Here is a 16,465-nt window from a genome sequence, read left to right as displayed (position 1 = left end):
GCTAATATGGTATTTAATCTGCCCTACGTGCCTCCCTTGCACTGAATAGTCAAGAGTCCAGGTTGTATTGACTCAAAAGCATGCAAAAAAAAAATCTGCCTGCTCTTATTTTCTCTTATAAAAGGATCTGAAGAATGTGTGTGTTTGTTCTTGCATGCATGAGTGTGATGCATTACAGTAGCGAGCCATTACATCCATTACACAAAGCATCATCAGCACAGAGTCCTCTGAGGACTGCGGGCGTACGGCCGCTGACCCAGAAATGCTGACTTTCAGGGTTAGTGCCTCTAAGTCTGAAGCTCCATATTGCTGTGCTGAGTCCATTATAAAGGTGTGGGGTCAGTCGGGTACTCGCCGCTGCCAGACAAGGCGTGCAACTACATCAAGCCGTCATTTTTCTTTTCTGATTTTTTTCCCCCTCCAAGCTGGAGGAGAAACAGCTCAGGGGGTCCATTTAAAAGTGGACTGACTGAAGGGAGAGGATGTGAAGGATGAATGCGGCTCCTCTGCCAAAAATATTGTCTCGTAGGGAAACGCTGGGAAGGCGCCGTCAGTTTCTCTGAAGGCTTTAATGTTACGGCTGAGCAGGCGAGGGGGAACCTGTCTGTGTACTGTTTACAGTTAAGTAGTGGGACTGCAGGGTTTGGAGACTCTTTTTTAAGTTGTCCTTCAAATCTGAGGACTATTAATGGAAAATTATCCGCTGGAGAAGAAATTGTCAGAGTGTCTTATTTTCTGCTACTGTAGCTGCAGTGTGTCCTCATTTCTGAATCTGCGTTGTTGCATTTTTCGCCTCCTGAGGTTTCACAACCCTTTTCCTTTCATGGCCGTACCTGTCAATTCTAAGAAACACTGAATAGTTCCCAATATAAAATAATTATGTTCTGAGTCTCCCGTCTTGTCAGGTGGTTGTATTTTTGTGCACTGTGACATCGGGCTGCAAAATGCAGTTTGATTTTGTTACAACAGTTGTCACAACCATCTCAGTTGCCTCCCGGTCAAGGTGCCTTGACTGACATCCCCCCTGTGAAGCTGATGACATTTCTGTATCTTGAGTGACTCTGCTCGGTGCCTCCTGCTCCCTCATCGCACCGCTGGGCTTTTGATCACTGCACATGTGGAATACATATGAGTTTTCAAGGAAAAGTCAGAGGGGGTCAGAGGGACATGATGCATTTCCCTCTGACGTATCCATCAGGAAAAAAAAAACCCTGACTGTGTGTGTCATTCCCCAGAGATGACAGATTCGACAAGACAAAGAGTGTGATCGCATCAATCTAATCCTTCTGCAAGAACATAATGTTTTAAAAAGGTCCACATTAAATGCATGCTGACATTGAGCAATAAGGTTGTGTTTTCTAAGTGACTGATGCAATTTAGAGACAGAGATTTACGAACAGCAAACAAGTCAATGCATCCATCATTCACGGGGCTGGAAATAGAACAACCAACAGCACATCCAGGGACAATATATTCAGGCACCGGGCTTGAAGCCGAAAATTCAGTCTGTGAGGATTGAGCCCTTTTTCTATTCATTTATGGGTGACACAGCTTTACGAATGATGGGTCTGAGAGATCCAAACATACATTTAAGAAGTGGAATTACAGGGAATTCTGGCAGAAGAGACGACTGACATTTTAACACCGCGAACAAGGCCGTAAAGGTCAGGCCATGTAGCTGTAAATGCCAATAAATATTATGTAAGCACTCAGTTTTAAGAATATTTAGTCCTCGAAATACAAGAAGCAGTGGAGAATGCACAATACAGAACATTTTCCTTTTGGAAGAATGTGAGGAGGAGACACATTTCTGGTGCCCGCTGAATTCCAGCGATGCACAGTGTCATCTGTGATTTGAGCCTTTGAGATTCCCTTATATGATCTAATGCATAATTCTGTATGAACCTCCTCCACTGCTGTCCGCTTCATTTACCCACATAGTTCCCGTGATTAAAAGGGAAGGGGTGGATGTTGCAGAGGGGAAAACAGAGGACAGCAGTATGAGAAATAAAGGATGGTCAATTGACTCTGCAGGCTGCTGATTTGAAGGCACTTTGTAATTGCAGCCCGACTTAATTGGAGTATTCCCTGTGATGGGATCATCGCTTCAAGGTGGTCTGAGTTACCTGTTTACTCCTAGCAACCATAAAGCCCCCCAACTCCCCTTCAGTTTTTAACTTACCTTAAAAATTAAATCCTTTTTCCCGTACCGCAGTTCTTTCAGTTGAGCCTGGATTTTTTTGGACTGCAAGAGAAAGATAAGGAAATAAGTGTTAGCTTATTCAAATAGCGAAATTGGTTTTAGATCACGTAGCTGGATTCTGCCAGCTGCAGCAGAAGACTCCTTTGTGAGTGTTCCCTGGGCAAAGCTCTGGCTTAAAGCAAAAGGCTCTGGTGAGAGGAAGAAAATATCAAATCTCCCCTTCACTGAACTGCATAGTCCACACAATGATGCAGTCATGCACTGGCTTCTTGCCCACTGTTTAAACCTGAATTCTCCCTCCCACTACACACATTACCGCCAACATCGCCACACACATGCAGGTTCCTAGGTTACACCGTGCTCTCGCCTGTCATCTGTAAGCAGCGCGCACACACACACACACACACACACACACACACACTCGCGCCCAAACAGAGCAGATCTTCACTGCCGCCCCCAAACAGACACGGTGACCAGCTCTGCCTGACATTCACTCTGCGGCTCCACATCAGTGGGCACATGGAGCACAGAGGCTGCCTCCTAGATAGCTTGATACACAGCCGTCCTCAAAGCTGCTCATGATGTAAGCGTGAACACTGAAAGCCTCCACACGGGAGTCTGCAGCCGTTCGCAGTGTTTCTCTCTGTGTCTTTAGTTAGGCTGGAGGATGTTTCACAGAGGTTTCATACTGAGGGCGTTATTGTGAAGCCTTGCAGGACTTTGATTAAGTATGCAAATAAAATGGCTCTAACTTCAAGTTATAAATGACAAGAATGAAAGGTTAGGGCTTCATATTTCATGCCCTGTGAGAGGTGATTGAAAGAATATAATGTAATAAAACAGTGATATAAATCTATCCTTCCGCTTTGTGTGTTTAAGTCAGCCTTTCTACATTTCATTTCAATCCATCTACATCTCTTTTTTACACTTCCCTATTTATATTTCCTGCTCTGTATCTGTACAGACATTTTTTTCCATCCATTTTAAATGTGCACAGAAATAGCATTAATAGTAACTCTGAAAATTTGAAATAAAATACCAGAATATCCCAGAAAGGTTTTCACCAAGATTCTGTATCTCTTATCTGTATTCACATAAAATGACCTTGACTTGAAGTTTCAAAAGAAAAGAATAAAAGTTAAGCACATCATATTTCAGGCATTATGAGAGATTATCATAATATAGTGTTATACATCCTTATACATCCAGCTATCCAGAGAGTTTATGTCACTTTTAGTCAACAGCTTTCTAATTTCCATCTACAGTTCTTCTGAAGCTGCTCCTGAACCTCTCTCCAGATATATCCAAAGACAGGACAGTCAGAGCGTCACTAGGAGCATCATGAACGGCATCGTGGATCTAAATCTGGACAACAATGCCAGCTATAAAAACTTTCCTTACTTTGAAGGGGTGTGCATAAGACTGACATGACATGACACCTGTCATTAACATGAATGAGTCCTTATGAATGTTCAGTACTGTTGTCATTAAGTGTCATTCGGTCGATTGTGTCATTTTTAATGCAAAGTTTAACTCAAATTGATCTCAAACAAAGTCAGCTTTACATTAAAAGTGACATAATTGATCGAATGACACTCAATGACAACAGTCATGAACTTTCATAAAGACTTTCAAAACAAATGTGAGATGCTGGCTCAAAGCAAATCAGCATTTTAGCTTATTGTATTTTAGAGGGTTCCTAAACACAACAGTACAGTAAAGACTCATTTACAGCAAGAGAAACATAATACGATCATTAAAACTATACAAAATGTGACAAACAAACTGGAGACAGAAACAATAAGATGATACGCCAAGCAGAGCAAAAACCGGATCATTCATTCATGGATCATGTAAGTCAGTATGTAGGTGGGTAGGTCAGTAGGTCAGTGATAGCATTTGGTAATAAAGCAACAGCAATGGAGCGTGAGTAAGCTTTAGATTTGGATTTTCATGACACTGTATACATAAAGGCTCAACCAGGGACAAGAGATGAAAATGAGCAGAAGCTATCAACTCTCTGTGCAACACATCGTGCTCTGTACTTCGACTATGTCAAATTACATCGTCCCTATCAAATCAAATCAATTCAACTCACTCGGCTACCTCTACCTCCTGCTGTGTTTCTATCTGTACGGGCCACATGGCCCTATGCTGCAGTATGATGATGTAGGCTCCCGTAGTGTCAGATTTTAGTGTAAAATGAAGTTAACAACAACAAATATGCAACTTTTTATTTTATTTTGATCCTCTTCTATTTGTATGTGCCTTCTTGCTAATTGTCTTTGGGCTGTTGCAACAACTGAATTCCCCCTCTGGGGATCAATAAAGTACTGTCTATCATATCTTATCTTAACTTCTACAAATAAATAAGCAACTTCTGTTTAAATGTCATAATAAAGCTTGCTGAAAAACATTTTAATCATGATTAATCGCATTTTGCTCCATTAGGCCACCGTCCAAGCTGCCGCACTGGAAAATTACGGAGTAACAACGGATGTGAATAAAAGTTTCTATCCAATTATTTTGATTTTGCATTTTCAGTTGGAGAAGAAAAAGTCACAATCATGATCAAAAAAAAAAAGTTTACATAAAGTTCTCACGCCTGGCTAAGGTGGAAAAGTTGGTATGCAACAGATAACAAAATGGGACAGAGTGCGATGGAAACAATTTCAGGGAATAAATCACAGCATGGATGATGCATCCGACTTCTGCTGCGTTCACATGGATTCAGGCAGTTGGACAACACCTTTTGGACGGCATGGGAAAGCAAACAAACACTCCGACGGAATGGCAGGCCGCTTGATGTTGCTATGGTGATGTTGAATAAACTATGTGATCAATACATTTATTTAGTGTCATCATTTTATGTAATTATCCTAATATTTGTAGCTATAAATGCAGCTTTCTCTTGGTATTCTATTGCAAACATAAAATTATTGTTAGATTGACAGGAGAACTGCACTTAGTGCATCCCTTGTTTATCTTTGTCTGAAACAGAGATAACAAAAACAAAAGCGCATATGGGCTCACCCTATTCTGCAAGAGTGCAGAATACACGGGGAATTTCATCAGCTCATCCAGGAGCTGAAGATGGATGAAGACCGGTTTCATGCACATTTTCTCAGCTCAGCAACTTGCTCCATCTGCAGGATTTTAAACGCTGGTCATAAAGTTCCGGGTGTTGTTGTGCCAAAATGATCAGCTTCTCGTTGTCCAGATCGCCCATGTTTTCTTGCGGTGTGAGGGAGGTACGTAAAAAGTTGCTGTCTACCGTTGCCGGCAACCTCTGCCGGCCTCACCACATTTTACCGTCCCTCTCTCGTCCACTAAAATGATATCCGGTTGGTCGTCTACCGTCTGCCTGAACCCATGTGAACGCAGCGTTAAACATCACACGGATTTACACTGAAGAGACGGGGGAAAAAAAGCCATCTCATCTGTGGATGGATTTAGAGACTGCAATGTTCCTCTACTAAAAGCATGAAGCACATGCAGACGTGATATTTCCATCACGCTTCCACATGGTTTTCCTTTGTTTACTTTGGAGCTCTTCCAACTATTTAATTCCATTGCACCATCTTACCGCAAGGGTTTAATGGGAAGCGACTGATTGGTGCCAACTGTGCATTTCATGAAATTTGCTTACATTTGAATGTCAACATAAAACGTCTCTCTCTTTGTTACGACCCATCTGTCTATATCTCCATCTTTATATCTATATACTCCTACCAATCTGCTGTATATCTGTGTTTCTATCTGGCTGTCGATCTCTATAAACCTCTCCTACTCCCTTTCTATCTATCTGTCTCTTTCCATCTCTGTGCTCCCTCGACACAGGCAGTAAAAATGTGACATGAGGTCTAATCTTTCACCAAAGCACACCGAACACGCTGCTGAGGGACAAATTCACTTCAAAGGGTTTTGTGTACTTGACAAGCACCTGTGCCTTTTTTATTTTTATGAGAATCTTTATCTTGTTATTCCTCTTCCCAGGGTGCCTCCATGTCCCAAGACACCCATCTCTGTCAAGTGTAACTGGATTCAAAAACTGCATCCTGAGGCTCCTCATAAAAGAAGGCAAGGTTAAACAAACACTGAGCTCTTAAAAACCCAACTCACAGAGGACAAGCCGTGTATTTGACTTGAGATGGTTAAGTCTGGTTTTCATTGGCCATAAAATCTTAACAAATTAATTGTTTGTATCCGTTACGTGGAGCCTTTGAGAGACTCTCCTGTAATAGAATGAATCTTATTAAGAGGCAACTGAGTCACACTGTCGAGTGTTAACTTATAAATGCAAATATCTGACTCTCCAAATGTGCTGAGCGCTCAGAATTGCCAAAGCATCGGTCTATTATTTACTCAGAATAAATCATGTGCGCTGTCTGCTCGGCCCGGGGGAATCACAGCAGCATCTCTGCCTTGTTGTTGCTGATGGTTTCAGTCCTGCGAGGGTGGGGTCTGCATTTCAAAATGTACAGAATAAAAAAATAGTGTCACAGTATTTTATGATGCTGGTGCAGTTTAATAGCTCTCCCTAACCCTGTCAAATATTTTTATGATGTATCACTGTGAGTCATCGGGTTTTTGTGAGAATGCTTCCAACATTGTGAAATTTCAGTCCCCAAGACAGACAGACTTGTCAAAACAGACATGTTTTTGACAATTGTTTTTTCTGGCTTGGTATATTAAGTGTTAATTCCATTAAGGAAAACTCTGACGAGACAAATGTTTTGTTGCCATTAACGAGGCGAGATGGGACTAAAACATTAGCGGTAGGCTGACATATAAAATCCATCACATTTCCCCCAACTGAGCGTCTACTCTGTCTGTCCACGTACAAGCAATGCATTCCTGTAACTAGCTGTACAGGTTGAGGGGCGTGTGCAGAAACCCTAAATCCGACCCAACCATAGTGATGACGTCCGAAAGCGGCAGAAACAGGTTTGGTTGGAAAAAAAAGCAGATAGACACACTTTTCATTTAATGAAATGTACTGTAGTAACATGAGACGGAGAGACGCCATGTGCCTACAAATTAGGTGGAAGTAAGTCGTGCTAAGATTGTACTTACTTATTTGCATGAATGCTGTTTGCTCATATATTCTGCCTAGAAAATGATTGTTATGTATTCATTTTATAATTATTATTCATTATTACTTCCTCTTTTTTTTTTTCTTGTTACTGCCATTCTAGTGTTGTATGATTATCTGTGTGTAAGGCAAATACACAGTGACTAATTGTTTGACTGATATTGTTTGAGGAGTATATTATGGTGGGGACGAAATTGATTGGTGGATTGGTTGATTTAATTATTTTAAAGTAAAAAGTAAAGACTAAAATGTGATGACTTTTTATTGACTAAAACTGGACTAAAAGGTTTAAAGTTGTCGTCAACTTAAACTAGACTAACTATACTGTGTAAAAATGACTCAAATGTGACTCAAACTAAAAAACATTTTCGTCGAAAGACTAAATCTAAAACAGCTGCACACTGGTTTATTATTTATCTGGTCTTAACGAGAAGAACTGACAAACAGAAGATGCATCAGTCTGACACATTCTGGAAGGATGCGGTCTTCTGAGATTCTTATATATCTTTATTATTTATGCACTCTTGTTAACTGTCAGCTGAACCAACTCTTTTAACTTACTTAACTTCCTGCAACTTAGTATATTGTGTAGCTATATAAATGAAAGTTTATAAACCTTCAATGTATCTTTTTTTCCACTTTGGGACGTTGCAACAAAATAAATACCCCTAAAAAGTTGATGTAGCAAACATGCTAGCAGACTGTTGCCTAATTACATATCCAGCAGCATGAGCAACGTTAGCATTCATCTACAATCACATCTTTGTCTGTCCCACAATTAATACAAGTAATGGTAATTCTTCTTCTACTGTTGTACTCCTGATAAATGCTGCACTTTGTTCAGCAGCTAGTTGCTAACTGAGTGCTCCTGACTCTCGGTGCTGGGCCTGTGGTGAATGTGGGTTTATCAGAGGTGGAAACAGCTTCCTGCCTCTGCTGCAAAAGCAATCCCAAAGAGAGCAGCGAGGTTAGCTAAAAGGCGCTAAAAGGCCCTGTCGAGTTCAGGGGAAGGGCAGAGATGGTTGATAATGGTCTGCAGAGTCATTAGTATTTTTACTATTATTACAGCTGTGCTTTTAACATTGCACAAGCCACAGGATATTTCATCCCTCAGTTTTTTTTAAAAATATAGCTGCCTGGGCATCTTAAACTTCCTTAATGGAAATGTTTCTGAACCCACAAGAAAGTAGGCATTGTTAGGTCATTGTTATCCAACAGCATCCAAATGTTTAATCTATTTTTAACCTTTAATTCTCTTTTTCCTTCTTCATCAGTCACGTTTCCTCTGCTTTTCCTCACAATCTAGACACATTGTATCCGCTAGTTTGTCAAAATCCATTTCAGTTTTCAAACATTGTCAATAACTTTGAGTCAAAGCTGAGCCACACCATCCAGCTCTGCATCTTAAGACATATTTCCAAAAGTATGGCTCAGATGCCTTTTAAGGGTTTCTCATTATCCAAGTTCAAATAGCCTGCGGTATATAGGACACCAAGTGTGAGAGCATCTTGAATTGGAAGCATGGAGATCATTAAAAAATAGCGGTTAGAATAAAAAAAAAAACAAGTACAATCATGCAGAGGCAGGCAGAGCTCGGTTTGGTCACGAAGCAATTTTTGTCAGGTAGATGAGATACTGTCAAAACTTAAATAAGAGGATGTGTTTCGTCAGTATTGTGACGTCTTTAAAAATGTTTGTTCATCTCGTGTCAAAGCTTTCCGTCAGGAAGGACAACCAACAAATGGCTTACATTGTTACAGGGAAACATGAAAGACAAAGCTTGGTTCACTTTTGGCAAAGAATAGATCTGTTGTTATCTATTGTTCCATAAACCCTCAGTGTTAGAGAACAACACAGCAGCTCCATGTTCTATAAAAGCAGAGACAAACAGGTGACATGACACCACAGGGAGGGTGCAAAAGCCTCCCAACATGCTCAGCATACATCTGTATGTGCATTCAGCATCATCGACCTGCTTGGTCTCACAGTTCAAACACATTGCCCTGTTTGTGAGGTGTGTCTGATTGGCTGAAGCTTACGAGCTAAGGTAGAGCGAGGGCTGGCTGGCAGCCAAAACTTAACTGAGTGAGGTATATATTTTATTTCAATCATTCCGCTCAGGGTAATTCTCCTCATTCGATATGGAGAGTAATTGAAGTAGAGCAGCACGGTAATACATCTGTTTTATTTAAAGGATCTGCTCCTTGTGCACACAGCTAATTGTATTGTAGGTATATCACTGAAGCTGGGAGCACACAAAAACAAGGTTCAATCAAAGAGGCCAAACATCAAACATTAACGTGCAGAAACTCTGCTTTCCTTATTTCTGATCACCGGCTGAGGCCTGAGAAACTCTAATTTGACATGGCAGGTAACTACACATAGGCTATGTAATGTTTTTACTGCTTCCAGGTAGGGTAGAAAAATGTGTCTGATTTGTTTTTCTAAGGCATAGAGCTGCATATTGGGAGAGACAGTTAAGACACATGAGGTCATGTGACCAACACAGCAACTCTGAATGTCAGTGGTGATCTTTCTCTCCTGGCTCTCATATAACACCCACAACCACCATCCTGTTCTGTCCAAGTTTATTGTTGTTATTTTAATCAATTTAGATTTTTTGCTTTCACTAAAACTTCCTGTTTTTCTTTGCCTGTGCTGCTTTAAAGTCGTACCAAAGCATGTTGCCTGCCCTGGGAGATGAAGCTGCACTAGAAATTGACGGATACTCGTAGTTTGATATTGTTTTAGGGGTGCACTAAAAACATAGTTAAGATTTGTTAATTTTTGTACATGTTTAAAATTGTTGTAAGCCAAAATACAACAGAAGCAGGCGCTGGCTGTCCCGCTCCTTCCACTTACCAAAAAAACTTGCAAATTAGCGTATTCAACAGCAGAACAGCTTCTTGTGTTGGTCTGAGGTTAACGTTAACAGATATGGAAACTTCAGTGACTGTGGTGATTGTTTTAGTTACGTCTCCTCTCACTGATCCTCCTCTGCTCTGCTAATCAGGAACGGATCGGCTGCAGGAGCCTGATTTGTCAACAGAGCTGTCAATCATCATTTTTACAGCATCAAATAACTAATTAAAAATAAACTTGTCAGAAAAATTAACACTTGGACGTAAATCAGCATGATAAGAATGAGCTAATGACAGAAACCATGTTTGAGAAACATTTATTTGGCTTGTGTTTTGATTTTATGGTTTGACTCATGTCCCATCTGTTAACATGGAGGAGGCGGGCTTTATGACCTATACTGCAGCCAGTCAGCAGGGGGCGATAGAGAGGGTTTTGGCTTCACTTTTAGGGAGCTGTCATGTCGTCCATAAAATAAAAAAAATAATGATAATGTGACAAAACATATATCAGACCCACGCCGATACTAGCATCTCCATTCTACTACATGCTGTGAACATGACTAGTGCTTCAACTAAAGCATTTCATTGATTGTGATTACATGCACATGCACGTCACAGATACACAATGACTTTAGTTCCATCTCTATCCAGCAAACATTGGAATTAGATTTTAGAATAAATATTAATTTAAGATCACCAGCAGGCAGTGTGTTTAAGCACAGAACATACTGTATAACTGTCTCTCTCTCTCTCTCCCACACATCTGAAGTCTACAGACTAATGGGATCTGTTTGCTCGATCGTTAATCACCCCTTCAAGACACAAGATGACGATGGCATTCTGCTCCATTCCAAAGGCCCTGTCGAACTAATAACACAGTGCCTCTCACCTTGAAATCCGTCATTACAGGAAAACCTCCCAAATCCAGCGTGCTATATTTTATCTGCATACAGTTCAGGTAACTTGATGTTCCCATTAAATCCTGATGCAAGATCGAAATGTAATTCAAGTCATAGCTGATCTGAAATATTGGAGCGTAACAACCTCCTCCACCCGACTGACGACTCTGCAGAAACACCATAAATTTGTCTGAACAGAAAATCTGCAGATTAAATGCCACGGGTCACTCTCCTTGACTGAACGGTCTTAACCTTGACTTTGACTCGGGGTTTTCCGAGCTTCCAGACGTTTCCCCTGCGGACATCACCCTCTGCTTCAGAAAAGGTTGCATGGAAAATTTCCAATGAAGCGGATAAAGAGCAAAAATGGGCAGATAGGTATGGCATTTAGCGTCAGCTAATAGCAGCAGCATTCTGAACAGCAGCACAGACCTGGAGAGATTTGTTATCTAAATGGACAAATACAATGTGTTTTATTCTAAATATTTTTCAATTTTATTATCAATTACATGCTTGCTTGCTTACTTATTTAGACTATTATACATATATACTATCATGTACCTTCTTTGGTAACTACTTTATGTATACTTTCGGCTATTTGGGCAGATGTCAGCACAGAGGATTGGATTTCTCGGTAACTTTGGGATTGGATTGGGAGGATCGGGTATGTTTTTTGTGTTGTATTGTTTGGTTGGTGGTTCTTGTTTTGTGTATTTTCATTCCATTTTTTTTGTCTATCACTGCCTGAGCTTAGTTTGTGGGGTTAGAGGCTGGGGGTTGGATGGGATGGTGGAACGCGAACAAGAAATATTAAGGGCAAGGAAACGGTGGAGGTTTGCTCTACTTGCCTTCTGACAAGTTGGTGACTGTGATGCTTTCATACTTTCTTTGTTTCCTTGCATAAACGATTAATAATTTACAATAAAAAAAGAGTTAAAATGGCCGGATATGTATAGCAGGCAGCAGTAGCTTCACCAGCAGCAGCAGCAGCTGGAAAGCAGCAGAGACCTGGTTGGTTTTCTTTCCATTTTAAATGGACTGCTGAATTTGTCAAGTGTTTGTGATTGTTGAAGTGAACAAACACACAGCTGAGTCAGGCCTGTGGCTGCCTGCCAGCTCTGCTAAGCCTGTGATACATTTTTCTTAGTGACCTATCCCCATTCAAACGGTCATGTTTGAACATTTACAATTCGTCTATTGTCTTTCCAAATTGTTTTTCAGATTCACAAAAGAAACCGGCAAGGACGAGTGCTTCCATCCGTCCTGCTATAAAATATCTCTCCGAGGTTTACAAAATACAACCATTCTTAATGGTCTGAAATCCTTTTAGTGCAAACAATGACACATCCTTGAACTGCCTTCACGGAGGCTATGGCAACTGGGATAACAAGGCCAGAGCCTATTAGCCCTGTTAACCCCCATAGCAGCTAATGAAGTCCAAACTGATCCTGAGAGATGAAATGAGTTTGAACCAACAGACCAACAACTTGGCAACAACACAATGGTTTGACCATTCTTAAAGCCCCCCATGCTCTCACAAAGGCTAAACAAAATGAGACATGAAGATTAAACAATATTAAAGACATGAGGCAGAGAGGTTAAATGGTGATTAACTCTTTGATAGCGGTGGAAGCAATTTGCTGCTTTCAAACCTGTGATTTATGCTTCTAACTTATAGATGATGCAGTTCTGTGGATAAATGATAAAACCCTTCTGTGCTCTTAACATGAAACAGTTAATCAGTTATTTATTCGACAGAAAATTAACTATTTTGATAATATTTCTTTATTTTTCAGGTAACAAAGCCAAATATTCTGTGCTTCTAGATTTTGTTTGTAGTTTGTAGGATTTGCAAGTTTTTGTGATGGTGAATTGAACAGATTTGTTGCTTTTTCAACTTAATGTTCAATGTTGTGCACATATTTCATCTTTCAGCAATTAAAATAGTTTTTTAATGTTAGTCGGACCAAGAAGATCAACTTCAAGTACATTTCATGGTATTGATTTTTCCATTTTCCACTTGGTTCCACACAAAATAACATCGTTACTATTCCCTGTCCCCTATCCCCAAATAATATCCAATTTAATGTGGAGTCAGGCAACTACACTAAGTTATCAATTTACCAGTTTGTGAAGATAAAGGATTAGCATGTTACTGTAACAGCAACCTTCTTCTCAGCGTTGTTAAAATGTAATTTTAGCAGTTTAAAGCCCGGTCCTCCACCTCACACAGCAAGCAAAAAGCAAAGCAGCTTTCTAAAAGCGATTACCTCACCACATGAAATGTGTTCCTGTTCACAATGCAGGAATTCCCAAAGCAAATTTTCACAAGATGAGGACGCAAATAACCCATAAAGGAAAGCTGCTGATTACTCATACAGAAATCTTAAACTGCGTCATGAGCAGCTCGTGCATAGAAAGTTTATCCAGCTGAAATATATCGGGGCCTAATCTCAGTTCTTGGCCACGGCTTCAAAGAAGTGATTTAAGATTCAAAGATTTTATCACAAGGATCTTTTTTTTTTAGCTCTGACTCACACGAAGCTCTGAGGAAATCTCTAATTGAAAATATCTCTGAAGCATGAAAGGATGATTTCTAGAACACAATTCAGAGAAAGTTTAAGGGTAAACATGTTCGTGAGGTTAATCTGAGTTTAATCGGGGCGCGTCCACTGTCTTGACTTTTGTAAAACTCAATTGTACAATAGCTTCATAAAAACTGCTCATACATACTGTTTTATCCAGGCAGGGCATATGTTAGAATCTAGACTGCATAAACAGGAGCTATGTTTGACTTCCTTACCAACAGACTCACTCGTAGGAGAATAATGTTGTTTGCAATTTCCTGGTCTGGTGGCCATTGTTTTGCAGCTTTAGTATCCGTTTCTTTCTGTCAGACTGCAGTAATTGCAGTGTGATTACAGGTTCAGTCTGTAACCTTTTCGTTTAAACATAAATAACCTTCCTGGATTAAAGTAGAGCCATGGAACAATGCTCCTCTCACTGATTTACTTCAACTTTTATAGCCTCCTGTGGGAATTGAAGACAGTGACCTCCAATGATCTACCCGTGTTTGAGAGAATTCTTGTAGCTACTCGCTCCCTAAAGACCTTGAAGTCTACCTGCCTTGATAACAAGAGAGGAGACAGGAAAGGCAGTGGACAAGAACAAATCCCACTATTACAGAGCACTCAGAGTGAGGTATTATCCTCTACAATTACAAAAGCCAGCCAGACATATTTTATAGGCATAAAGATAATTTCCTGTCCTGTTGCTGGGAAAATTCTGGCTCGGCGTCGGCTGACCGACAACTTCAATCAGGACCTCTTCATAGCCTTTGTGCTCCTTCCAACTCGCGAAGTGTTATAATCAGACTCGGCTGCACAGCTGCCAAATGTTCCATCATCTCATCTCAGAGTTTGAATATGTGATGATGGCTTGGATGAGCTTAGCTTTGGTGAAATGTCAGGGATGTTCAGCTGGAGGATTTGCGGCCAGTAGGAGGAGTGGGTTTTTAAAACACCAATTTCCCGCATCTCAATAGGAGCTAAAAAATAATCCCTGTGGTGGAGTGAACTTCAGGGTCCATGAAAAGCTCTTCAACATCAAGAGCTTCCAAACACTACATTTTCTTTGTGGTTCTCTGCGTTGTGGTGTGAATATATCAATACGAATTTTTACACCGATTGGATTCTGGGCTCAAGACACAACAGTAGATGAAGACTTTCGCTCCTGAGTCTATTTATTCTCCTGTATTAATCATGTTGCATACCCTCAGATAAACAATTCTTGTCCTTAAGTTAATTCACTTAGTTAAATAATAGCCTTCAGTTATTGTAACAACAAGAGCTGAGGTCACAGTTTGTGGTTCGCGAGGTCAGTTAGGGAAAGCAGCCATGCTAAACAGACAGTTAGCAGCTCAGTGCTGAGGAGGCCAGCTAATTATTAAACTAATATCCTTAAGGGTTACCCTTTCTTAACGTTTGTCCTTGTCTGTTTCACACACTGCTTTCAAGCTTCACTGGATATTGTGCAGCACTCTTTGCTGTTAGTTTTGGCTGCCAGGGGATGAATACAGCTATGCTAATTGCTGAACAAAACAAAACATGGGAGCTGATCAGTCCTGGATAATGTAATGACATCAAATTAATTGGACCTAGAACATTATTTAGCCAAGTATTGAAACATGAAAGTGCCTTGGGCACTTGAAGCACAATAGAGAGGCCTGTTTTTAAGCTAATGTGTGTTAGCATCTGTCTGACTTTGTACACTAAGTTGCCAGTTAATAAGGCACACCTAGCTAAAAGCCAACAATTATTCATTCCTCCATGAAGGCTATAATGTTCTGCCTTTGTTGAAACAAACTGTTTTGGAGCGGTGTCTCAAAGATATGATTATTATCAAGGTTGTAGTTGGTGGTGCTGTTAGCTTGTAGCCTATTGCAGAGGTACAATTTAGCCCACCCTATGTGCTATATTATACAATTCAACAGCAACGCTAAATTTAGCTTCAAAATGCTAAAATGACAAAGTTAAATGAACACATCTGTAATACTTTCACCAAAAAAGGAACATTAGAATCTTCATAGAGGTAACATTTATTGAAGGACTGCTATGTTAAGCTAGGTGTACCTAGCATTTTCATTTTGGAACAGAACACGGTGAATTTTAAGAGTTGCTCAAATTGAACAGAAAACATAGACAGTCGGAGACCCAAAAGTTAATGAAAGAAAGGCTAATCTCATAACTGATGTAATGTGCTATATGTGGATGGCAACCTCTGCCACATGCACTATCTCCAAGGACCTGAAGTGGACCTCTCACACTATCAGGAAAAAGGCCCACCAGAGGATGTACTTCCCGAGACAGCTCGGGAAGTTCAACCTGCCTCAGGAGCTGCCGATCCAATTCTACTCTCGCCTTATTCAGTCTGTTATCTGCACGTCCGTCACTGTTTGGTTTGGATCTGCCACCAAACAGGACAGCAACAGACTACAACGGACAATCAGGTCTGCAGAGAGGATCATTGGAACCGACCTGCCCTCTATTCAGGACTTATACCGGTCCAGGGTCAGGAAGCGGGCAGGTAACATCACTGCAGACCCATCACTGCCTTGACACAAACTGTTTTGAACTCCCCTCTGGTAGACGTTACAGAGCAGCATCTACCTCTTGTACATAACAACCTGATCCATAACATTATTTATCTCAGCACCTTTCCTTGGATGTGCCCACACACTTGGCCAATTAAACTGATTCTGATTCTGAGATGCACATGGGAGATGCCAGCTAGAACAGGCTCAAAAACACCGCAATAAGACATTTTGAGGTAAAAGCCAAATTGGAATACACAATAAACTTAATTAAAATGACAAATCCCAAATGAAGCAAGAGAAATAAAAAATAAT

General features: G+C 40.5%; 1 protein-coding gene across 1 annotated transcript in view; it reads right to left on the bottom strand.

Moving 5' to 3' along the window:
• luzp2 (leucine zipper protein 2) overlaps positions 1-16,465 on the bottom strand; it is a 189,030-nt gene that overhangs the window by 30,828 nt on the left and 141,737 nt on the right. The window contains exon 7 of the mRNA XM_069657841.1: positions 2,183-2,245. Within this exon, the coding sequence (XP_069513942.1) occupies positions 2,183-2,245 (63 nt within the window). The remainder of the gene's footprint in view (positions 1-2,182; positions 2,246-16,465) is intronic.

The sequence above is a fragment of the Semicossyphus pulcher genome, unplaced genomic scaffold (assembly GCF_022749685.1).
Source record: "Semicossyphus pulcher isolate SPU_LCO1_2020_fin unplaced genomic scaffold, fSemPul1.0.p SCAF_1, whole genome shotgun sequence".
In the NCBI taxonomy this organism is placed as follows: Eukaryota; Metazoa; Chordata; class Actinopteri; order Labriformes; family Labridae; genus Semicossyphus; species Semicossyphus pulcher.
Note: the sequence above shows the minus strand (reverse complement) of the source record. Positions and strands in the feature narration are given on the sequence as shown.